Consider the following 26,434-nt stretch of genomic DNA (forward strand, 5'->3'; position numbering starts at 1 on the left):
TAAAACTTCATTAAGTTCCAGGTGTGTTGGTTAATGATGGCTCGCCGTTCAGTGATGCCAGGTGAGGGTCACAAAACTGCACAGTTATTACTTAAAGAGGATGTTTAATAACTGATAGAGGTGTGTGCAGGAATTTATATCCTGCATCCAAAGGATTTCTGACTTTCTGAGGATTTCTGTTCATTCTGACCAATCCCACATGCCCCCGCAGGAAGTTTAATCAATCCCACCTTCTCGCACATTTATTATTTCTGTTTGCACTTGGACGTAATATTTTCTAATAAAACGAGCCAGTTCTATTTAACAAATGGGTGATTAAACCACTGTGACACTGACTAGGATAAAGTTTGTACTGCCGATGAACGAATGAACACGGTAAACACATCGCACAGTGGTGTTCAAGCATCCAATATGCTACAGTGTTAATAAACGTGGCCTTTCTTCATATCTTTATTGCTGTTGTTGGCTTTGACGTCGCTGTATGCGCTTTACCTCGCTCTTAAGAAAACTCATCCACTGTGTTTTAAGTAAGAGACCACTGCCGAGTCCACTTTGATGGCTTTGTTAATGAGCCCAGTAAGTGTACAAAGTGAATACTGTTTTAAAGCCATAAATAAGAAATGCGACACCTTGCGCCCACGTGAGGACCGTGAACCTGCAAATGTGCCATTTGGGACAAGGACTATATCTGCACAAGCGTTTTCTTGTATGGTAATTTATTGGAAATTTGCAGTATTTTCTTTTTAAAAAGGCCCGGGTACTATATATTTTCTGTGGTATACTATTGGGGGGGAAAAAAACAACTTGTTGCTTGTTTTGTGTCGTCTTACGTCTTGGTAACACTAATGGATAGATCAGGCCAGTTTTGAGGCCTGAACACAAAAAGGGTCCTGTTTCTAGGTTGTTAAACAGTTATTTTCCTGGATTATCCCGAATATCTTGTGTAGAAGCGCAATCTTGACGGATTGTGTGGAAGACTGGTATCAGAAAGTGTGTGGCGTTGGGCAAAATACAGTGGATATAAGAAGTCTACACACCCCTGTAAAAATGGCAAGTTTTTGTGATGAAAAAAATTAAACGAAGGTAAATCATGTCAGAACGTATAAAATGAAGTGAAAAATTTTAAACAGAAACATTTTAGCAGAAAATACAAAAGTTACACTAACACTAACCTTGTTGCATAAGTGTGCGAACCTTTTTATAATTGGGGATGAGGCTGTGTTCAGAATGAACCAATAGCATTCAATCTGACGTTCAAAAGTAATGATCGTACAGCTGTCATCAATGAAATTATTCAGATTAACCCCAAATAAAGACCAGCTGTTTTTGTGGGATTTTCTTCACATCTTCTTGGTTTTATCTGACTGTGAAGCCAAAGAGCTGACAAAGCCTGTACACACAGATTCCACTGTCGAAAGTAATCGATCAGGAGAGAGGTACCGTGGAACACCGTGAAGGCTGTCATCAACAAGTGGAGAAAATGGAGCACAATGGTGACATCACCAATAACAGGACGTCCCTCCAAAATTTATAAAAGGTCAATAAATACAAAGACTTACCATGGAGGCTGCCAAGACACTGTCGTGGAAATTAGGCAACACTCGCAGACTCGTGCGCTGAAGGTAAAAAGGTTTATTACAGAAAGATGGTTGATACAGAATAGAATAAAGCAGGATTGAATAATGAGAGCGCTCTAAAGCGCTTGTGCTGAACCACTACTATAGATATGAAACGCAGAGCATGATACACTTCTGTGTACCGATAAGAAGCGGTTTGAGGCGGTTCAAACAGGCTTTGTTTCAGGATCTTAGAAGATGTGCAGATGAACCTTGAACAGAAGAACATGTTTGTGTCTCTGTAAGCAGGTAAACATTCTGTACTGATCTCAGCGACATGACATGGCCTTCTTAACATGGCGTTATCCTCAGATGAACATGAACAGAAACAAAATTATTACAAAGTAAAAATGAGTAATTTCCCTCACATTTCCCCCATTTTATCATTACAAAATACGATAACTAAAATTAACAGAGAAATTATTATGCTGTGAATACATCAGAACTTCAGAATCCTTTCACGGTTCAACTGAATTCATCATGAAACAGACATAATGAAGGCGCTAAGGCTGTTTTTGGGGATATAAAGTATCCTGTAGTCAAGCAAGCTCATTTAAGGTGAAATGAGAGTCGTCATGGTCCATGGAATATTTACAATAGACGTGAAATGGATGTCAATGGGTCATCATCGTCAGTGTCGCTGGGAGGATCTGATACCCAGTCAGTTTTAGGAAACAAGTCAGGTTGGTCATCAGAGGGATCGTACTCAGTCTTTGTCAACATCAGCGTTTGGTCATTAGTGATTTCAACGAGCGTGAGAGACTGCTCCGAACGAGAGAAACGATACAAGGCAAAATGAGCAAGACAAGAAGAATCATTGCACCTATTGGTAGACAGATGGTTAATATCCACGAGCCCCATCCCCCGAGTACTGAGTTCAGCCAATCAAACCCCGTCTCGCTAGTCTGCAGAGGGTTGCGTATCGCAGACCGCATGCGTTCAATGATAGAATAACCATTATGTGTCTGCGTGACGAGGGGACGTGTGACGTTGTGTGGGAGCACTGTTGGTAATGATTCTTATGACCAAATGTGAAACAGAACGGTTTACAGAGGCGGCCAATATCTTGTCATACGGGCTTTTAACTACTAATTGTCGTCCAATCTGCAGCAATAGTCTACTAAAGAACTAAGCCCATCCTAATCCTGTTTCAGAACAGGATTTGCTCAGTCTGTTTTTTTTAGTGTCCCATTTTCTCTCTCTACCACCCCATCACTAGCTGGATGATATGCACAGTGCTGCTTTAAGTCAATACCCAAATATTCACCCACCTACTTAAGGGCATGGCTCACAAAAGGTGTGCCATTATCACTGGAGATTTTTTGTTGGAGTTCGCCATCTAGGAATTACTTCTCTAAGCAATACCTTTGCTACCACATCTGAGTCCTGTTTGGACATAGGGAACGTGGCCTTCTCTACCTTCAAACCTCAACCCACATTATGAGTTGTGCAAACAGCGTAAAAAAAAAAAAATTTTTTAAAGAGTAATGAGAGAAACCAATGCTTTATCGCAGCTACCATTCACCCTTTTGACGCATGGTCCCTGCCATGCGTCGATTTTGTAGACAAGGACAGCCCTGGGGGCACCGCCAAACACACACAACACGGCCTTTTCCTCGTCCGCGTAGCCCGTGCTTGGAGGTCTGAAAGCTGTAAAGAAGGAGTGATTATTTTCTTTTGAGTTTTGGGACCATAGATGGAGCTACTTGCTTTGCTGAACTGACCGCTCGAGCGTTTCCTAGGAAAACAGGGTCTAATTTATTAATGTGTGCATCACATTGGCATACTGCAATAGTTTTGGGGAGTAGGACTGCATCCAGCAGCTCAGATACTAGTTTGTGGTGGGCTATATGTGTTCCTGAACTCATGAGGAAGTTCTTGTGTTTCCCCAAATCATTTACTACCTCAAAGACATATCTACGGTCTGTGTAGATATTTACTGACCATCCCTCAGCATGTCTTCATGCCTCTATGAGGGCATATAGTTCAGTTGCTTGTGCTGAAAGGTTTGAGGGGAGACTTCCTGGCAGACCGTCTCGTGTGTGATTACTACTGCATAGCCACTCAATTTTTACCTGTCTCTGGGTCACGTGATGCAGACCCGTCCACAAAAGGATCAGATCTGGGTTTTCCAATGGAACATCCTTCAGGTCGACTCTAGGGTAGCAAAGTTCATTAGTCAGTACAACACAATCATGTTGTTTCCCCGTCTCCCTCTGTTGGAAGAAGAGTAGCAGGGTTAAGGACAGTACATCGTTTTATAGTGACATTCGGCATGTCTAGTAGTATAGTGTTATGGTGCAGCCATCGTTGGGTGGACAGTCGTGAGGTTTTCTGTTCAAGTAGGAGTAACAACACCTCATGTGGAACCAAGAGGTTCAATTCTGAGTAACCTACCAGGTCTCTGGATGCCAACACAGCTTTCTCAGCTGCTGCTACTGCACGTACACACGGGGGAAACTCTGCAGCGACTGGATCCAACTTACCTGAGAATGAGCTGTCCAACCTGTCACATATGCCATCTCTCTAAGTGTTGCTTCTACAATGGAATAGTTTAGAATGAAAGTTCTGCAATACGAACATATACCTGGGAAAGATAGAACCTGTTTCTTCGTCAGAGGCTTTGGAATCTTCTAGATTGCAGATACTCTGTCTCTCACTCTCACTCTCACTGCTGTACATATCTTGCTGTACATTAGCAGGAATGTAGCAAAACATGGAGGTGAAAGCAGCGGTCTGTTTATTTAAATGTGAAAGGGCAATAAAAATATGTTGTCACTAAAATCAATGAATAATCGTGATAAATAATCGGGATTAACATTTTGGCCATAATCGTGCAGCCCTAATATATACCCGTCAGTATATATCTTAGTTTGAAGCTGTGATCTAAGAAACACCAATATCTCTGCCGTCGCAGAGGCGAAGTTCCTGGAACTTCTTATAAGAATTCGCTTCATGTAATACTTCTCTCAATGCACGCATTTCTTAAATCATTGACTCCCTTCCCTGGAAACAGCAATACACAATGACTTCATAAAATTCTAATTGTAATTCTAAATTCTTGATGATTCATACCAGTCACTGTTAAGGCTGCATCCTTCTTTCGCTCTGCACAACAAAGGGTAACTCGCCTTCGCGTCAACACAGACTTCAGGGTGAAACTTTTCCACGAGCGTCCTCCGGTTTGCTTGTTGTCCAGAAAAGCTGAAAAGACTCGCGCAGCCCACCCAGGGATGCCAAATTGTCGTGGAAATTAGACAACACTCGCAGACTCATCCTCTGAAGGTAAAAAAAAAGGTTTATTACAGAAAGATGGTTATTACAGGAATGAATAAAGCAGGATAGAATAATGAGAGCGCTCTGAAGTGCTTGTGCTGGATCTGGTGGATCTAGAACGTTTTTTGGAAGAAAGAGTGGATAAATATTGCCAAGATGTGGCACGCTTATGGTAATAAAAATCAAAAAGTGCTTCAACAAAGTATTAGTTTAGGCGTGTGCACACTTATGCAACTAGGTTTTTATTTAAGTTTTTATTTTTTTTTTCCATATAAAAGTTTGATTGTTTTCACTTTTATTTGTTTACTTTACAATTTCACACTGAAGGTAGGAAAAAGTGATTTGTTTCATTATTGTACTTCACAAAAACCTGCCATTTTAACAGGAGCGTGTAGACTTTTTTATACCCACTGAATGTAATGTATGGGGTTTGATGACTGAAGGATGATCCAGTGTAAAAACCCATGAAATCTGTCATATATGGGGTCTCTCACATTTTTAGCATCTGTTACGATTGTTTAATTTATACTTTGGCCCAGGCATAAAACAATTTGTTGCAAAATCTATTTCTTGTACAGCAATGTGACACATTAAATCTTTTTTTTTTATCCACTTCCTGTTTTCTACTTCTCTCACCCTGGAGGTTATTCTAGCCTCAACACCTGGTCAGTTTTCTACACAACATCTCTGGACATGATAAATCAGGAGCTTCTGTCATATATAATAGTCCCACATGTGGACAAATTCCTGAATATATTCACTGAGGTGAGAACACATGCTGTAGGTGGGGGTTTTTTTGTGGGGTTTTTTTTTTGGTTGCTTTTTTTTCAAACCATCTGTCCTTCCAAAGTGGTATCCATGGCAACACACCAACACACTAGTCCAGAAATGTGGAAGCATGGAAGGTTAATGGGAAACAAACAAGAGCTGATGTAAAACCCTATTCATCCTGCAAGCCTCCATTGAGTTTGTTCTCATGGCCTGAAACAAAACTGTTGTAACTGTTCCATTCTTCATAATGAGGTAATGATGCAGGACTAAAGAGGAAATTAGCCTTTAGCCCAACGTCACAGATACATGAACCGTGAGGCTGCTTGCTAAATGAACACAGTTCAGCTCTTTTGCTGGGGCTGCTTCTGTTTCAGTGTAATTGGCTTCATATTGGAAGAAACACATAGGAATCAGAGGACTTCCTATGTGTAATCCTTGCAATCTTTCCAATTTGACAGTTTTGTGGGCTGTATTGTTTAACAATTCATGAGTTGATTGTGGATTTTATATATGGAATCATGTATTGCTTTGTCTCTGTATGAGCTAATCAGTGTCATTGTCACTTAAGGTGAAAAAAACCAACCAAACAAACACACACGTATTTACTCCCAGCTGAACGAAGTGTATAGAAATAAAGCTGGTATATTGGTATAAAGAAGCAAGAGTATACCAGCTGAAAAAAAAATGCTATAATTCTTATTTAGCTTCCTCAATGCAAAAGTAAATTCTGTCAAATTAATCCCAGTTTCATCATACTAATCATTAAATTTCAAATCTGTTGGAGTTCAGAATTCAAACTACAAAATTTTCGTTCTATTACAAACTGAACCACTTTTAGAATTATTGGCAGCTTAAATAAAAAAAAAATGAGATATGTATTTATGTTTTTTTTTTTTTGGGGGGGGGGGGGGGGTGCTTCATCAAGTGTAGGACAGTTCATGTAATGTAATGATTACAATCCCAGTCCATCTCAATTCTAGCTTGTAACACTACAAAATGTGAAAAGTTTCAGGGGAGGTAATTACTTAAGACATTAGACAATATGACATTAGTGATAGTGATTTTTTTTCCCCCCAGAACAATATTGTTCTTTAAGCAAAAGTTTTCTTAGAACTAAGTCATTTCGCAAAAAAAAAAAAAAAAAAAAAAAAAAAATGGTTTAAAAAATTGATATTTGGTAAAGCTTTTCCTGGAGACAAGAACACAAGTATCTCTTATAGGTTTAGAGGCAGTTGTAGAGGATCTTGGACTCCTCCATATGCAACACTTCAAGTTCTTTTAAGTTACTAGGTTTCAATGGGGTTCAAACTAGTAAATGAATTTATTTATTTATTTATTTTTACATTATTTTGCAGAACATGCATCCAAATCAATGCCAATATGGTTCCAGGACACAAAATCATTATTTAGCATTGATAATCTATGACAGAATATTAACCACATGCCAGAGGCAATAAGGTTTTAGGCTAAAATAGTAAATAAATGGTAACACTATAGTTTATTTTCTAGGATTTAGTATGTTTGCATTCATCCTAATATTATCTATGTGAATATTTTGTCACAAGTCTTTAAAAAAAATGTTTTATGAGAACTTCTATTTACAGAATGGTATGTAGTTTCTCCAAGTGTTTTAGTGAAAAACAATTTATACAAGAATTTTTCTTAAAGGATGCTAATCATTTTGGAGTTGACTATAGCACTTAGTATTAGGTATATTTAAATATGAACGTTGAATGTTTTTAAGACAAGCACAAACTTGTCCAGACTATCTTTGGGTGGCACTTCACGCTGACTCAATGTTCCACCCTTAAAAACGGCCATCAGTCTACTGACGAGTGTTGAGTGTTACACCTGTTTTGTGTTGGATGGCATGCCTTAAAATGTCTTCATTGCGCTAGGTCATAGGGTTTATCTCTAGTCTGACAGGTGCTATGCTAGTATTTACATGCATTCTTGATTCTACAGCGGTGTTGGAGCTCAAAAACACTGCAGGTCTGATGACAGATTTCCTTCGCACTCGTATATTAAAGCACATACATATCCTCAGTAACAGGTGATTGCATATCGAATTGCCATTTATGGATAAACATGGCTGTGGGTATTACTCTATTTATACAAGTTCTTAAGGCTACTCTAATGCATTTCCTGTCTTTTCAGAACCTGAGCCAACATCAATAATCCTTGTTTCCTTTACAGGATCACATTAGCGTGTTTTTTATTTAAATTTGCAATTAAAGCCATTTGGCATTTAGCCGATGGATCAAGTTCTCAGATCGAGCTGTAAAATCGGTTATAGACACCCGTCCCTGTAAAGTCCCACTCAATCCAGATGGTTAAGTCTGAAAATATCACAGTCTCGATTTCCCCCAAACCCATTTGGATCATTTTGGTAATTAAATACAGAGCTTTTTTAGTGCTTCACAAGGGTGTAGGGTATGTTGCACATTCTCTCTGTCTCTCACACTCTGCCTGGTCCCTTTGGTTGCTGTTTATAGGGTTGTATTGTGTTGTTGGGACAGATAGTTTATTCTGGCAGCGTCCATTTCGCATGGTCACCCGTGGTAGCCATGGCAGCGAAACATGACGACATCATAACAGTGTCAGCACGTTCCTCCCTCTAGCAGTGACACCGTGACTGACATTGAAATGGAGTTTAAAGACCTGTGCAGTAGCTCTATTATTGGCATGGTGAAGCCTGAGCAGGGGATTATGACAACCCTGAGGCTCAGCCTCGGCTGAAGACAGGCGTCTACTCATTTTATGTGATTTATGGCAGACCTCAGTGGCTCTGGCTGGGATTTGTTGAATGATGTTTATTCCCAGAGGTAACAAGGGTTTTGGTACACCTCTCAGAGTCCCTGAATTATGGACTAAGAAAGAGTCTTATTTCATCAATTAATTATTGTGAGGTCATTTGGCTTTGAATGTGCTTTATGCTGCTTGCCAGGAGCAGGCGTCCGCCAATTTTATATTGAGGCTATGTACTATGGAGTCTGTTTTGGTTTCTGTTTTTACTTTAAAATCTGAAATTTTCTCAGTTCTGAATTCAGTCCCACCTTGTCCTTGTCCGTAAATTAATGCTACACTCTTTACACACTTAACCGTTTCTATTTCAAACACTTCAAAGGTTCCCAGAGGGGGAAATTTATTTTTTTTTCCCATAAGAAGGTAGGGCCTGGGTCTAATTTCTTCGGATTCCAAGTTAGTAGTCTGGTTAGAGCACTTGCTACGATTACAATACCATTTTATTATTTAAAAAAAAAAAAAAAAATCTAGTATCAATTTAACATCAGGCTTGTTGTGCCAGTGGGACGTGAAGATTTGTCATTCTGATGCAAGTTTATTGAAAATACCTTTGACAAATACCTTCTGTATTCAAAACAAAAATGAAAGAAAAATACAGTGTCTCTTCTTGTGTAGTTTACTCTCCCTGCCTAACCAAAAAAAAAAAAAGACATAATAAATGGTACTTCTAGAGTATCCAGACAGCTATAAAGGGTAAAATTAACTTTCTGATGTCTGATATCTATAACTATATGCTGGCCCACTGCGTATATATATATATATATATATGTGTGTGTATATTACCCCCAAGAAAACACACACACACGAACAACCTGCTAGATTTAAATGACCGAAATATGCATCATTAAAATCTAACTCCTTCTAATGCTAATGATATTTAATATTGCAATTACCAAATAAATCTTCCCTGATCGTCCCTCTGTACACGCAGGGCTCACTATATGTACAACTGCAACCTGCAATGACCCGACCTCCAACCCAACCCCCACTCTTACAGCTGGTCCATTTTCAGGGTCATGCGGCTCATCCATCAGCATATTGATTCTGGCACAATTTTACGCCATATGCCCTTCCTGATGCAACCCTCCAGTGGCTGGGGTAGGTTCCCTGACCGGGAACTGAACCCGGGCCATGGCCATGAAAGCACCACATGCTAGCCACTAGTCCACCAGCTGATAAAATGTTAATATAAGTCAAGTACATGCAAGCATGTAGTTTTTTTATGCATAATTTACTAAACTAGCATAAAACTGCTATATACGAAGTTCAAGCTTGAATATAGTGGAGTTAAGTTGAGAATTCAAAAGTGAGAATAACCCTGTATTATTAAGTCCAAAGACTAAAATAGGGTTAAGAATTAACAAAGCATAAAATGAGTATAGAACTTGAATATACAAAGGGGTGTCAGTTGTTAACTGGGTCTGAAGTAATGTGTGAACATGTGCAGTCATTTTGCCAACAGTCTTCCTTCATATTCTTCTAATGCGATGAGGTCATCTGTCAATCCCCACGTTGACATGGTTCTCTCCTAAACGAGTAGTGGAGAGAGAGGGAGACACATGCAGAAAACCAAAATACATCCAGGAACATACTGTAACACAACCACCCTCAAGTAGCATTTGGAATGACACAACAGAGAAAATTGATCCTAGAAGAATGGAGATGTCAACAATACAGGCACTTTATACTTCAAACCATGTCTTTTACTGCTTTAGTAGACCTGACCCTGGCCGTTTCTTGAACTTTTATTAAATGTCAAACATGGAAAAGTAAACACACACACACACACACACACACACACACACACACACACACACACACACACATATGCTAGTATGGCATTTGATTTTGTAGGAATATGTCCCAACCAAATCTCTATGCTTATCAATGCCTCCCTCTGTTTACATCCATGTTGCCATAGAAACCTCCTCCATCTGCCTTTCCTCAAACAGGCTCAGCAGTTGTCCCCATGGCAACGGCTGTACGAAAAACAAAAGGCTGAAATCATACACGCGGTTTTGTGATGCCATTTTGTGACCCTTTGGCCTGCAGCCCACTCTCCATCCCACTACTCATCAAAACATAGCAGTGTTGTGGACACAAGCGCCTGCCACGGGGCAACAGTAGGAGGGAACGGGGAGCAATTTTCCACTGACCCGCTTCCGCCCCAGCTCTGGTGGCCTTCACACACACACACACACACACACTCATACTATGTCCCTCACATGTGCACATGAGCTGTCCTGATGGCTCATGCTGGACTTTTGGACTGAAGGGAAGTAGAAACCTACTCAAACAGGTCTAAGCATTCAGCTCCTCTAGAGTTGACATCTGTTTCCTGTTAGCTACTGAGTCCTAATTTCTCACACACCTTCAAATGAGCTAAAGAGTGTCCGTTAATATTCCCACAAGGTCTAGAGAAAGTGGGAGGAAGAAAGGAAAGTAGATTAAGCACTAGCTAAAGGATGTTTAAAATGAGATTGACTCATCAACCATGACAATTATGGGCAACCACTTCCTCACTCAGACATGAAGGATCTATGTAGTAGTACATTGGCAGGAAAACACACACACACACACACACACACACACACACACACACACACAATTTATAGTAACAGAAGTATTGAATCAGAAAAAAATATTCACCGCTGCAAAAGTATCTTAGCAAGTGAAGATAAGAATGGAAAAGTTACAGTATTTAAAACATCTCATTATGAACTTATTACATAAATATAAAACCATTGAGCCTATTTCTATACAAATTTACTAATTTGGTCTTTTTCTATTGGTAGATACTTTAGCTTTTTTCTAGAGATAAATGCTGACAATAATACAGAGATGTGAAAATTATATATATATATATATATATATATATATATATATATATATATATAAATTATATTTATATATATATTTATATTACGGACTGAAGACTGGACATTCTCCTTTTAGGATTTTCTGGTTAAGAGCAGAATTCATGTTTCCCTCGATTATTGCAAGTTGCCCAGGCCCTGAAACAGCAATGCATCCCCACACCATCACACTTCCACCACCATGCCTGAGCTTAGGTATGAAGTTATTTTGGGGAATTCTGTGTTTGGTTGATGCCAGATGTAACGGGACCCCTGTCTTCCAAACAGTTCCATTTTCAACTCATCAGTCCACAGAACATTCTCCCAAAAGTTTTGAGGATCATCAAGGTGTGTTTTGGCAAAATTCAGACAAGAGTTAATGTTCTTCTGGGTTAGCAGTGGTTTTCACCTCACCACTCTTCCATGGATGTCATTTTTGCCCAGTGTCTTTCTGATAGTGGAGTCATGAACAGTGACCTTTATTGATGCAAGAGAGGCCTGTAGGTCCTTTGATGCAGTTCTTGGGTCTTTTTTGACTTCCTGAATGAGTTGCTGTGCTCTTGGAGGAATTTTAGAAGGTCAGCCACTTCTGGGAAGGTTCACTACTGTACAGAGTTTTTTTTTTTCCATTTGGAAATAACGGCTCTCACTGTGGTTCTTTGGAGTCCCAGAGCCTTTGAAATAACTTTGTAACCCTTCCCAGACTGATGTATTTCAATCACCTTCTTCCTCATAATTTCTGGAATTTCTTTCAGCTTTGGCATAGTGTGTTACTGAGTAAGACCTTTTAACCAACTTCATGCTGTTGAAAAGTTCTATTTAAGTGTTGATTTGATTGAACAGGGTTTGCAGTAATCAGGCCTGGTTGTGCCTAGTCCAGCTGAACTCCGTTATGAATGCAGTTTCATAGATTTGGGGAATTATTAACTATGGGGGCATATACATTTTCACACCGGCCAATACCCAGTTGGTATTGGATACCTTTTTTGCTTCAATAAATAACATTATTGGTTAAAAACTGTATTTTTTTTATCTTAGATTTTGTTTCAATTTCTGAAATCATTTCGTATGAGATATGCACAAAACAGCACTCTACAGTACATCACTATATTGGTCAAAGTGTGCCATTCCTTAGAATCCCTTACCCAGTGTGATTATGTATGTTACAGTATGTTACAGGAAGAAAAAATGTTTTTCAAAACCCTAGCTGACATCTGATGACTTTTCCCAGACCAACAAACACAGACACACACATGTACAAGTTAGATCTATTTAAATAAGTAGGCTTAAACAAAAACATCGGCAGGAAATAGCTCTTGTGGTATGCCTTTTCTTAACAGGTCAAGTTTGCCATGTTAGCTGGATGAGTCTGCTGAATAAAGAAAGTATAGTTACCACTCCACTTTGATTATAGATTCATGTCATAGTCCTAAAGATTATTTATGAAAACAACAATGAAAGACAGATGAAAGAAAAGCAGATGGTAAAACAGTATAATATAATCGGCAGTATAATGCATCACACACCCTGCGTTTTATTTCACGGAAGTTCAAAAGTGCACTGACGTTTTTAACCGACTTCTGAAGAATAGACCACACCAAATACTCGTTAATCACAATATGCCACGGAGCCAGCGTTCAATCACATTTTGACATGTTTTTCAAATGCCAAGCACAAGGGCAAAGACGACGCTTTACTTCTGCTTCCTTCAAAGCATCTCGCCGGGCTGAGGCTGATAGTATAACAAAGTGTATCCATGGCAACATAAACACACTTTCTAAACATTAGAAGATCAGTCATGCAGAGGTCATTCCAGATCACAGCATCAGAGCAGCTATGCATGTGCACAGTTCGCATGCAATGCAGTCTAACAAGGAAACCTGGTTCAAAGGCCATATCTATATACTTTTTAAATGTTGTTTAGAAGGGGGGAAAAAATGCAACAAAGGGTGTAAAACATTGTAGCACAGCAGTGTGGTAGAGCAGGTATCACCTTGAACACTCGCTTTAGTATTTAATACTTCACCCATTACTATAGCAGTATAGTGTGGTATATGTGTAACACAGACAATGATATCGAAATAAATTCCCTGTAATGAGAAAAGAACAACAATTGAAAAAAAAATGCAGTTGTTAAATTTGTTCGATAAATGGCAGGACAGTATGTAAGGAATAAAATACTTGGGGGTGTGTTGCAGCCCAACACGAAGCATTGATACTGTTACCACCCCAATAACAGCAGGTCTTGAAGTGCTTTATTCCTCTTATACCACAGCAATTTGTCTACGATTACCATTTACTTATTAACGAATGACACACCATACTTTTTTAACCATTCATAGTTACATTTAATGTTGTAGAACATCCACAAGACAAGTTACTTCCTGTTATCGCTTCTGTTATAGTTGTTCCCTCACTAGCCTCTCTATTTTTAATTTTCTTGAAGTTAATACGAACAAAATAAATCACAACTTGTCATGTTTCCAAGGAGACAGAAAAGCACAATATGCTCTGACCTACAGAGTTGGAAAACTTACAAAGCGCTGACTCTGGAGACTCCTTCCATAACTGTAGTTCCATAATAAATAACAATTCCTTATAGACAGCTTTGACATATCTCTGATTGTATGATTTTCTTTGTTAAATAACACAAATAAAAAAATAAAAAAATTATTATTAGGCTTAGATTTTTTTGACCATCGCTCATACAAGTCTCTGTGAATGATTTGTTACTATAGAAACAATAACGGATTCGAACGAGCTCATTAATATTAACAAGAAGTACTGTCAGAGCTGCTGACCAATCAGAATTGAGAACTCGGTAGTGCCAGGGTATAAGAAAAAAAGATCATATCGCGATATTTAAAGATATATCTATACACAATACATAATCTGGATCATGATACTGTATAGTTTACCATTTCTATGTACTATTGCATTTTTTGTAATTGCTGTGAATAATAACTAAATGTCTCCAAAAAAAATATTTAATATTGAAAATGTGGGGCAAAGTACAATTTTACCATTTTTATCATTTTTGAGTCAGTACAGAATTTTAACAAGTAATTACCTGTTTACAATCAGAGTTTGTATGAGTGAGGAACACACCATCAACTAAATGGAGCTGTGAAAATTAGGTACAACACTGAAAACTTGGGCTGGCGTTCTGGGCAGCTTCTGCTTTACTCAAGACAGCTAGTTAAAGTCTAGCTAGCTAAAGTCTCTTGAGTAAGAGTTGATGAATAGTCGGGAGGGGACGGGTGTGGAAACGTTACTAATAGAGAAAGAGACAGATGGGAATTTATAGGACATTAACTATGAAGTATGTAGGTGGAGCTTCAGGTGTGGAAAAACTTTGCCACTGCATGTGTTGGAATTGCTCACAATATCGATAATAAACGGTGATCTTATCGTCCAGTCGTATTCAAATCTACAATCAGTTAACAAAGCTGTTATGGAGTTGTATCCAGCTGTCAAACACTTCAAAACATTAAAAACAAAACTCAAATATCAATTCAAGTTACTTAAAGATTTGTGTAAAATGAGTAAAACTATCGAATTCTGGCTTCTGAGTTAGGAATCCCTTCTTTTAAAGGAAGAAATGTACAGATTTAGAGATTCACTTACAAATAAGGAGAAAAGGGAAAGTGCGTTATAGAATTGTATCTTCTTGGTGAAAAAAGTAGCTAGTTACTGTTACAGTTAATGCTATTTTGAAAATAGTTCAGCTAGCAAAAGATCTAGTTAAGCTAGTAGGATCACTTCTTGTTTCTAGCTACTCCCCAACACTGGTAATTCCACATACACTATGACTATGACAGAAAGAACGAGTTTGAAATATTTAGAGTTGAAATTTTTCCTTTCATATTACCGTTTTCGATGGAAGCCTGTTTCTGCCATGGAGATTTTTTTTTTATTTTATTAAAAATTTTTTTAAAAAAGGTAATTGTGACTTTATATCTCAAAATTGGGACTTTATTTCTCAAAATTGCGACTTTATTTCTCACAATTTTGAGTTACCATCTCGCAATTCTGACATTTTTCTCACAATTTAGACATCTACTTGTCGTAGTACCTGAAATGTGGCCTCAGGTAACGAGCACATGCTAGCGTGTAGTTTCCTTGTCTTGACGATCTGATAAGTGTTGTTTTCATATAGTCTATTCATAGAGAAATGACTGATGCTTTGTCGGTGCATTCTTTGTAGCTTGCTAAATGTCAAGTGAAAATAGTCCGAATTGTAAGCTGTAGACTCGTAACTGTGAGAAATAAACGAAAAACATTATGCGATATGAACTCACAATTGTGAGGAAAAAATGTCAGAATTGCGAGATGTTAACTCATAATTGTGAGGGGGAAAAAAAGTCCGAATTGTGAGATAGAAAGCAATTTAAAAAAGAAAAATTCTTCCATAGTTGTCCCCTCAGAGCTTTTGAAAAACTGGGTATTGGTGTGACTGGACTTAGAGCATAATCTGAATAAATTTACATAAAGTTCAGAAAAATTCTCTAATCATAAACACAACTGAAGAAGAAGTGGCAAAATGTCTTTAAGATAATAACACAAGTACAGCGGCCTAGGCGTACTGCTATGAGACTCTATCCTATGGCCCTGACCTGTATGGTCCATTAGTGAAAGCTAAAAGCCAGGACTGAGACAATGTGTATAAGTGTTTGCATACATGTCTCATTTCCAGACTTCCAGAATTGTCCTTGACGTCTGAAAAAAAGCTATCCTGCATGCTTTTTGTTTTGGATGAAAGGTTTGAGGACTGCCTGTGCTGCTAGGCAATAGACATTTTGAGTCTACACTAAGGAACAAATTCCATAAACTCTCAGAGAAATGTGTAAAACTCATTTATATGGATTTCTGTGTATATAGTTTGTGTCCCTTTCTGTCTCTCCACATTTATTGGTCAATCTCTCTCTCTCTCTCTCTCTCTCTCTCTCTCTCTCACACACACACACACACACACACAAAAAAAATACAGTTTTGCAGTGGCGTTTGTATACGGTGTCCATATCACTTTGTCCCAGCCACAGTAATAGAATCTGGTTAGGGGAGTGGATTGAGACTGATCACATTATTAAGTCCCTACTTTCAATGGCAGCATAACAAACACAGCTGTATCACATAGCGGTGTTAGTCTCTGACTGGTCTATTATGCACGCCCACCCACTTTGGTTTTACTATCTTTGGCAGATTTTTAATTGTGTAGCAGGCTGAGAAAATCTTTCACATGCTGAAATTTTCTATTACATGTTGTTCACTATAACTTTGATGTCCTCTCTATATAATATCAGTTAGAATTTATATCAGGTTGGATTATCAGTTAAAACTGTATCCACAGTCATCTGTGCAGTGTGTGTAAGTGCTCTTCTCTGTTTTGATGATGACGTGACAGCACCGGAGCATCACATTTTGACAGACTTTATCTGATCGTTTCTTTATCTGAAACGATTATCTTGATTTCAAATTGGAACGATATGTCCATTTCGCTATGGTGTGTAGCTCTCCAGTAAACCGATCATTCATCGTGTAAGGAAATCACAATTTTTATTTATTTTTTTATTTTTAGAAATTGGCAGACGTCTTTACTGCTGTGTTTATTAAACGGTCTCTTTACACAACATAATCTTTGCAGGAAAATATCCTAGGCAAGAGTGAAAAAAAAATGTTTTGGTGAAATATTTTGATGGATTCGTAAAGTGTTGTGAGCATACAGTATGTTAAAAGCAGAAAGTGCTTTGTCAAAAAAAATAAATAAATAAATAAAAATGTTATGCCTACACCTAAACCACATAACCTAGATATTTTCATAGAATTTTCACATAAAAGTAAAAAACACTATTTATTATGTAAGGACCATGTAATTATACAGTCCCCTCGGAAGTTATTGGAACGACAAGGCCAATTCAATTGTTTTTGTTCTCCCTCTTTCTCTCGTCTACCCTTTCCATGTTTCAATAATTTTGCTCACTTACAAATTGGGTGGTCTGATACAAAAGGTTCTGTTTTATGTTGTTTAACACATGTAGATGTAAATAAGAGCGAATAAAAGCTGAAATCCTAAATCCTCGTCTTGTATCCATCTTTGGATCTCAAACCCAAATGTCTACAGCAAAAAGAATTGAATTGGCCTCGCCGTTCCAGTTGTTTGGGAGGAGGACTGACATGAAGCTATTATTATGAGGACACTTAGTTCTTTTTGGTCCTCACAAAGGGCACACACACACACACACACACACACCTTAATGAGTGTTTGTACTTATAAACACACCCATTGGTGGTGTTGTACTGATTGAACTGTATCCATGCAAATATTAATGATGGGGAGATGAGATCAGACAGGTAAAGTATCAGATTGCTTAACAGTTCAACATTCCAACAGTGATTAACTCAATAAATAACAGCAGATTACAACTTGTTTAACAAAGCTACACACTGAGCATCAGCATTCAGCATGGACATTTTACAAACATGGAACACAATAGTTTTAAAGGAAATGACTAGGATTCAAAACAGCTCACACGTTACTATGGTTACGGTTAGGTTTAAGGGTGGGGTTTTTTTTGTTTATACCTTTTGTGATGAATTTAAGTGAAATCTAACCACAAATCAAACTAAATACGTTGTTCGAATTTGCACACATGCTACAAGAGGTTTGGGATTTTTGGAAATATGAGGCATGGCTAGAACAGAGCGATTTTCTTCGATTGTTTGTGTCTCTGCCATGGGTTCGTCACAGACACACCAGCACTTTTGGCAGTACTGCAAAAAAAAAAAGAAGAAGAAGAAGAAGAAGAAAAAAGCTCTCCTTCAGTGTTGGAGACAATGTACATTTATATAATCGTTAAACAATTAATACAATAAGGTTGTCTATGAAATGTTGATGTTTTGCATTATTACTGCATTCCGTACCAGCAATAGGAGGGAAAAAGAAGACATTTATAGGGTAAAACATGAAGGAAAACAAGTAGTAGAAGAAAATATGTCAAATCCATGGTTTTGTTTAAAACCTTGCAGTCCATTAACTAGTAGGAACGGGTCCAGCCCGTGTTTCCTTCGCCTTCTTAATCCGAAGCCTGCGATAATTAAAAATATATTTCTGAATGACATCAGACAGCGCTAGATCATATTTGGCTCACTCGAGGCTATTACAAAGTCTCGCACCCGTCTGTTTATTCGTCCCAGCCAGACAAAATGGAGGTGGTAGGGTGGGCAATACTGGAAATTGTAATGCCATTGCAGCAGACAGTGTGCGGAGAAAGAAAGCGAGAGAAATATAGAGGAAGGCCAGAATGCGGTTTAAGCAGAGCTTTACTGTTAACCCCTTAACTTCTTCGCTTATTATTTCTCAACATATTATTTCATGATTAATTATGGTGAAACTAAGAAGAAACGCATATGAGAGCGAGAGTGAGGAAAGTAAATATGGATCAATGATTGGGTATGTGTATGCGTTATAGTGTTATTTACCTAATCATAAGAAAATGCATACAATTCATATTCATACATATTCATAATCTGTCCAAATACAGACACACCTGCACGTGTATATATATATTATCTGCACATGTGGTGAAGTGCATTAATGCATGAGTGTATGGAAGCACACACATCTCAGCCAGATGCCAAACCTCACACCCATTCACATTCTTACTTCCAGACAGCATACTATTACTGTCTGCATGTTTAAATCCGATCATCAGCAATCACACACTCACAAACACACACACAAACACACTCCTGCTCCACCCTGTGACATTGTTTAACTCTCTCCCTCTCTCTCTCTCTCTCACTCACTCACACACACTTTCTTTTTATTGCCCTCCCTCGATGTTAAACAGGATGTCTCTATGGATACAAGGATAAACAGATGATAACAAGCCCCCAGCCCTTTAAAGCTCTATTGAAAAGAGAGTAAAAGGGTAGACGAGAAAGAGAGAGAGAGAGAGAGAGAGAGCAGGTGGTGCTGTAGACCGTAGCCCTGTATATAGAGAGGTTTTTTTGTGCATGGGTGTAAGTTCATGTGTGTGTATATGCGTCTGGAGTAGCAGTATAGGAAGGAGCAGGGTGCCACAGGTAAGAGCTTTATAGCAGTCACTACTCAAACACATTCTGATACACACACCTACATGCACAAGGCTGCAGAATACTTTCACACACTCCACTCATGGATTGATTATTTGCTTTATTTTTGCATGCACGCTCAAACCCTGTAAGTACTTCCTGTATTTCTTTATTACAGATGATAAGACTGTAGTGATGCACTTTTTTTTTTTTTTTTTTTTTGCCAGCACTCTGAATAAGATGATACCTGATTTTTTGGTATGATATTGTAAATGTGTTATCAAACATTAAACTCTACTTCAACAATATTGAACCTGATCATGTTGGGTCCCTTTATTCTGTCCAATTAGACTTTTCAACAATGATCATTATAAAATATTCAGATTTATCTGTTTATTAAAGATTCCAGATGGCTGTCAGTAGGAAAGCCTGTGCAAAATAATGCTTTATTAAAACAGAACGGTGTTAAACCTGTCTATAAATACATCAACAATCATGATCTGGTGTCCAAAGAGCTGTCAAATGCCAGAGATGATATCATGAGCATAGCGTGAAGGTAATGACAAATGAGGTGCACTGAAGTGAATCAGCGCATGATTAAGTGCAATCATACCTGTGCTACCTTTCATGTTGGTGCAGTTCCACATCATTTAGTCATGAATAGGGCTAAGTATCGGGTTTAAATCTGCATTATATGACAGGTTAGAACTTTTTAAACAGTCAAAAATCTTGTCACGCTTCCAAATTCAGAACGGTTTATGTGATTCAATCTGCTCGATAGCTTATATAGGGTGAGGTTAGGCTTAGGGTTCGAGTGTGCATTTATACGGTTGTATTTTTGTATTTATATGAAATTTTCATGGGATGCAGGAAGTGTGGATTCACAGTCTGCAAGGAATATTTTGCCTATATTTTAATATTATATATATAATTTATTTATTTTTATTTTTTTATATTATTTATTTATTTATTTATTTATTTATTTTGTGCAGAGGTATGTTGTATGTTTGGACATGTTTATACTTTATGGGGACCCAGGAATACGTGGGGACATTTGGTCCGCACCAAGATATATAAAAATAAAAACCTCCCTCCACCCTACACACATACACACACACATACGTATTTACACATGTGTACTTTTATATGGCTGTATAATACTCTCCTTAAGTTAAGTAACTGACAGGAAAGCTTTTGACTCTTAAAAAAATAATATAAGAAAAAAAAATCTAATAGGGATGAAATAAATGTCCTCACATGAATCAGAATATCTGATGGTTTTGACCTTGTGGGTATTTTGGCTGGTCCCCACAAGGAAAATTTATATTTTGTTTAAAAACTGCAGCTTCTATTTAAAAATCTAAAAGAGTTTAGTGAGGTTAAGGTTATGGTTAGGTTTAGGTGTAGCAGCTGCATTAATAATTATGTCAATGGAAGGGAAGGTGCACTCAAGGACAGTAAGACAAACATGTGTGTGTGTGTGTGTGTGTGTGTGTAGGTGTTTCCCAGGTTTGTGTAAAGGTTTCCATGGACACTTCCTGACAGTCCACAAGCAGTAGAGTCAGACTGAGGGAATCTCTTAAGCTATGGATGTGTATGTGTGTGATATGGGATTTATTTCACTATTCCGCCAAAAGCAGTAACACACAGATTAGTGGTCACTTCTATATTTAGACACATCACACTATGGAGATCAAATCGACCGTAACCTGTACAAAACAAACCTACTATCCTGTTCTTGTTAAATAAGTGACGTGTTCAAACTCAATACACACCCACTAATTCAAAACAGCTCTGAATGTAATGACCAGCCTTACAGTTTGTGTATCTGCATCGATGCTTGTATTGTGTACGTGCCTGTGTACATGTAGTTTTCTGTATTAGAACTAAAAACAATCTACAGATGGTCGTGGAAGCTGTGTTGAAGTCAGGCCAAGCCCACCCACCACATTGTCCGTCCATCAGCTCTGTGTAGAGCCGTCCCCTGCCAAACTTCTGACATCCATCTGAAAGATTCCACAGTCACACACACTCTGCTCAGGGCTCATAGGATCATTCGAAGAGGCCTCCTTACATACTTCTACTGCTTCCCACAATTAGGATTTACTTCTCTTGGGTTGTAGAAATAGATATTTCAGTTAAACTGGTGTTGATGTTAATTTAACTCATATTAAGATCCTGAAATTGAACTAAAGAACTTTGACTGAAAGACAGGTACATTGGTTTGTTGTTTTTAGGGAACCATTGAATGTTTTATGCAAATTGATACAATCCATACAGAACTCCTTTAGAAGGTCAGAACCACGAACCATCTAGAGAACCATTGATGAAACATTGATTGAAGTCTAGGATTTAACTGATACACTCCTTATACTGGTCCTCATCTCTACTACATTCTTTGCTAATGTCCATCATCCTTCACTTCATAGAGACTAATGGGTTCTTCTGTTTGGCATTAGGGGAAAAGGACTCTGTAGAACCCTACATGTAGAACCCTAAACGCTCTATGTAAAACACAGTGTTTCTCTCCAGAAGTCCTCTCCAGAAACTAGAACCCTTAACTCTTTAAAGAACCCAAGAGAACCTTTTTTTATGTATGATATAACATGAGCTCAAAGGATTTAAAGAATGTATATTACTCTAACATTGCATTTATATGCTGGCAGAATTTTACATTTTGTCCTGATACAAATGGGGAGGAAACAAAACAACAAACATTCCACAAAATCCACTGCAAAATATAAAAATAAAGTTAAAAATGAACGCAATGTCTAAGCAGGTTCTTTGTCTAGATGTAGTAAGCCACATTACTTACATTAAGATAGTCAAACCAGTCTTTTCATTTGATTTTCACTTTTAATCAATTTGTAATGTTAATCAAATCCAATTATAATTATAAGCAGCAATAACAAAAATGAAATCTGTGGTATCATGTTGAAATCAAGTCAATGATAGAACTGCTAAAAGTGAGCACTGTTGCACAAGTCACTCTTCTTTATGATAGTCCTGAGATTTGATCTTCTTGTCACAAGCAAAGAAGCTTGACTTCTGGGCTGCTTTGTAACCACTGCAGAACACTCAATTATAGTAATTATGTTAGTTAAGGTTTTAATGTAAAACCCATGTTTGCAGTTTTAAAAATCAAACCATGATTTTCTTTCCTCCAGCATAGGCAGGATGGCAGAGAGCACAGATGTGGACCAGATGCTAAGTGCCTTTAAGAAGTTTGCTATCCATGGAGACACCAAAGCCACAGGGAAGGAGATGAACGGCAAAAACTGGGTCAAACTCTGTAAAGACTGCAAAGTTATTGACGGCAAAAATGTCACGTCCACTGATGCAGATATTGTCTTCACTAAAGTCAAGTGAGTTAATACAGAAAATTCTGGAACAGTTACTGTTATACTGTAATTTATATATATATATATATATATATATATATATATATATATATATATATATATATATATATATATATTATACAGTATGTAAGAAGATAATAATATAGTAAAGCACCCTAAAGGTTCTTCTATTTGTTCCTTGGAGGAAACCGTTACATGTTCTTATGTACACTCCACCACAGAGGATTTCCTTCAAGTGGAACTCCTTTAGAAAGCTCAAACCATTAGTCATCCTTGATGAACCTTCTTAAGGTTACAAAACGTGTCTTGAATTGTAATTGTTATAATGGAACAACAAACATTGCACTTGAAATCAAATATTAGATTTTGTCCTACCCCAATGAAACACTGTTTGAAACATGCCAGTTATATATATATATACATATATATTGTGCATGGGACTTTAGGGCAAAGTCATCTCGGGTCATCACTTATGAGGAGTTTCAGAAAGCTCTGGAAGAACTGGCCCTGAAGAGGTTCAAAGGTCAAAGCAAGGAAGAAGCATTGCAGGCCATACACAAGCTGATTGAGGGCAAGGAACCTACCAATGTTGGTGTTACGGTGAGGCCACTAATCTGTATAAAATTCCTACATACATGTATATGACAATTTTGAAGAAAACAATGACTTAATAAGCTTGTAGCCCAAGCTGCTACATATGAATGTTTGAAACTGAATCTGTACACTTGAAAATGAACTTTCAAGATGAATGTGCATAAAAGCAGCCATAATTATACATTTCTTTCCTTTATTAAATAACTGTAAAGTTTTTTATTCTGTTTAATATTCGGTTTAGATTATGAGGAGTATCTGCCATATAAGTCCCTGTGAAGTACTACTAAGAAATATAAACTTGTAATGTGTCTTATAACCGGCACTCCTTTCAATATTACTCCCATATTGCATCATGCAGAATCATTCGATTTAGGCTTCTCCATTCCCAGTTCTTTCTGTGTACTAAGTGATGATCGAGTAGTTCATGTCACCTGTATTTACATTTAGCTTAGAGAGCAAGCGTTCATGAAGATTTATATATAACCTCTCACACACCCAAACCTGGCAGTATGCAGGATAAAACTCCTTTTTTAACCTAAAAAAAACACCAAAACCTAACCTAAAAAACCTTGTAGTTTTCAGTGTGTTTTTGGACATCCAGCATTATGTAATATGATATACAGTAATTTGTCACGTCCTCTAAGATTATCATGTGCTTTACTTGCTTTTCAGAAAGTGGCGAAGAGCGGAGCAGTGGACAGACTAACAGACACCACTAAGTACACAGGCTCTCACAAGGAACGCTTTGACGAGAGTGGCAAAGGCAAAGGGAAAAGCGGCCGCGAGGAGCTTGTAGAGAACACTGGCTATGTAGCATCATACAAGAATGCTGGGTCTTACGATGAGAAGACCAAATCCAAGTGAAGGTCGCAAGGCTGGTGGAACGTGTGAGGAATCAGGAAGAGCTCCATTTCCATCAGCACTTACATCTGGACCAAAGGCAGACCTGAACTTTGTCATGGTGGAAGCCAGTGAATGTCAGGAAATTATGTAAACAGCTGTGTCTGGGGTCTCCGGATGCAGTTATTTAAATGTATCAATGTTACTGTTTTGTCGTTTTATGATGTTTCTGTACAATGTGTCTTCAAATGTTAATGCATCTTTCTAAATCTGGCCAATTTTAACATTCATACCAAAGCTAATTAACTAATTAAAGTAAAAAAAAAATAAAATAAATACATGTCAAAACATTTTGATGTCACAATTTTAAGTTTCTACTCTGTTAATGAAGGTGAACTGCCTGGTCACAAAGCACTGGATGATGAATTGTTCATTCATTAATTATAGCAGATTTAATTTCTGGGCTCTTTTTATTTTCTTAGGTTAGAACTCAAGCAGTAAAGAAAAAATACGCCATTTTAACATCGTCTTCTATATATGAAAAAGGATTACAGACAAATTGGATACTGATGAGCAGTGGCGTAGTCAGGAAAATATGCTAAATAAAATGACTGCATGTAATTTAATTGATAACTGCGACATGTTCATACAGTTTGGGTGGGTGGGAGGCAGTAGTAGAATCAGTGATGGTACTGTCTATTCATTATTCAAGGCATGATCTACCAGTCTTTCCATATTAACAAGATTAATAAATACCCTTATGACAGTTCTACGATAGTAATGAAATGAAATTTTACATTATAAAACCACATATACCCAGACTTCACCTGTCACCTTGACATCCCTTTGCTCAGAGTTTATATAGCTAGCTAGGGCCTTTAAAACAGAAATCGGAAAAATGCATGATCCTCATTGGTTAATCCCATTTCTCATCATAGTAGCTGGTAGATTATAAAATGTGATTAAAACCAAGAAGTAATGCATTCATTTGACATCTGGGGTGGTTAAATATGGAGGTAACCTCACTGACATTTTATGAAAATCATTATAGCACATTTACTGTGTTACATGGCATTTATGTAATTAGCGCCACTCTATGTGTGTTAAGTTAAACACATGCTAATAAGCATTTGGAACTGTTATAAAAATAATTCAGGGAGGTTCAAACCTAAAACTCTAGCTACACCATTGCTGATTTTGTTTCTACTATACAACCTTTGACAAAAAAAAAGTTTAAGTTTTTAAAAAAAAAAAAAAAACGTTCTATTATAAGCTTTGTAAGAAGCTAAGAACCCTTAACTATCCAAAGAATCCCCTGAAGTATCATTAAAGAGTGTACTCTACATAGACTAATGTGAAATGATCAACCATTATTCATTTGTCAGTGGGGTTTGGATGTGATGCAGATATAAAATTCTGTTCAGATGGTTTTGTCTGGCCACAGACAAATAGTTCATAACTCTTCCGAATGACTGAGAGGAACTTCATGATTAAGACATTTTCTTGACTATTGAGGTCTGAATTTTTTATGAAACACAGAGCGAAGGCACTAGTGAGGATGACCTTCCTTTCACCTCTATTAGTCACTATATGTTTACAGACAACAGTGCTAGATATGTCCATTTAAGTTACAGCTGGTTTAATTACAATCTCATCATCCTCAGTCTTCTCTGGTCTTTAAGTATAAAATATGCAGGCATGCCTTCTTGTTGCACTTTAATGGATGCATATGAACGATAAAGCTGATGGACACTTCGATGATAAGAAGCAACAAACTAGTTATAATTAGTCTTCTAGTATTAGAATACTGGAACTACTGGAATACTGGAATATACTAGAACATTATATTATAATCAACATCCATCCATCCATCCATTTTCTATACCGCTTATCCTATAGGGTCATGAGGAACCTGCAGCCTAGCCCAGGGAGCACCGGGCACAAGGAGGGGTACACCCTGGACGGGGTGCCAATCCATCGCAGGGCACAATCACATACACATTCACACACCCATTCATACACTACGGACACTTTGGACATGCCAGTCAGCCTACCATGCATGTCTTTGGATTGGGGGAGGAAACCAGAATACCCGGAGGAAACCTCCACAGCACGGGGAGAAGATGGAAACTCTGCACACGCAGGGTCGCGGCAGGAATCGAACCCCCGACCCTGGAGGTGTGAGGCGAACGTGCTAACCACTAAGTGTGCCCTATAATGAACATCTATGTTTCAGATATCC

At 37.9% G+C, this 26,434-nt stretch overlaps 2 protein-coding genes across 15 annotated transcripts; one reads left to right on the top strand and one right to left on the bottom strand.

Annotated features, from left to right (window-relative positions):
- Nucleotides 1-696: 696 nt before the first annotated feature.
- Nucleotides 697-4,797, bottom strand: LOC128602772 (uncharacterized). Of its 13 annotated transcripts, none has more exons than XR_008384882.1 (10): nucleotides 4,436-4,655; nucleotides 4,204-4,352; nucleotides 4,014-4,122; nucleotides 3,692-3,773; nucleotides 3,142-3,266; nucleotides 2,212-2,378; nucleotides 1,760-1,906; nucleotides 1,560-1,616; nucleotides 1,195-1,458; nucleotides 697-1,039 (listed from the first exon to the last, which is right to left on the bottom strand). XR_008384882.1 is itself a non-coding variant. In XM_053616795.1 (9 exons), the coding sequence occupies exons 2-9, from the start codon at nucleotides 4,296-4,298 to the stop codon at nucleotides 1,341-1,343; spliced, it is 900 nt and encodes a 299-aa protein (XP_053472770.1). In that variant the 5' UTR covers nucleotides 4,299-4,304; nucleotides 4,692-4,797; the 3' UTR covers nucleotides 697-1,340. The 13 variants fall into 13 exon arrangements, 10 of the variants coding, with proteins under 10 accessions (XP_053472770.1, XP_053472766.1, XP_053472769.1 ...); XR_008384881.1 differs by having other exon boundaries at nucleotides 1,173-1,458; XM_053616795.1 differs by lacking the exon at nucleotides 4,436-4,655 and adding an exon at nucleotides 4,692-4,797 and having other exon boundaries at nucleotides 697-1,458; nucleotides 4,204-4,304.
- On the top strand, nucleotides 4,733-24,542 carry tppp3 (tubulin polymerization-promoting protein family member 3). 2 transcript variants are annotated; one of them, XM_053616798.1, is made up of 4 exons: nucleotides 4,733-4,901; nucleotides 22,564-22,761; nucleotides 23,205-23,358; nucleotides 24,025-24,542. In XM_053616798.1, exons 2-4 carry the CDS (start codon nucleotides 22,574-22,576, stop codon nucleotides 24,214-24,216), a joined length of 534 nt encoding a protein of 177 aa, XP_053472773.1. In that variant the 5' UTR covers nucleotides 4,733-4,901; nucleotides 22,564-22,573; the 3' UTR covers nucleotides 24,217-24,542. The 2 variants fall into 2 exon arrangements, with proteins under 2 accessions (XP_053472773.1, XP_053472774.1); XM_053616799.1 differs by lacking the exon at nucleotides 4,733-4,901 and adding an exon at nucleotides 19,259-19,408.
- Nucleotides 24,543-26,434: the final 1,892 nt, after the last annotated feature.

The sequence above is a fragment of the Ictalurus furcatus genome, chromosome 27 (genome assembly GCF_023375685.1).
Source record: "Ictalurus furcatus strain D&B chromosome 27, Billie_1.0, whole genome shotgun sequence".
Lineage (NCBI taxonomy): Eukaryota > Metazoa > Chordata > Actinopteri > Siluriformes > Ictaluridae > Ictalurus > Ictalurus furcatus.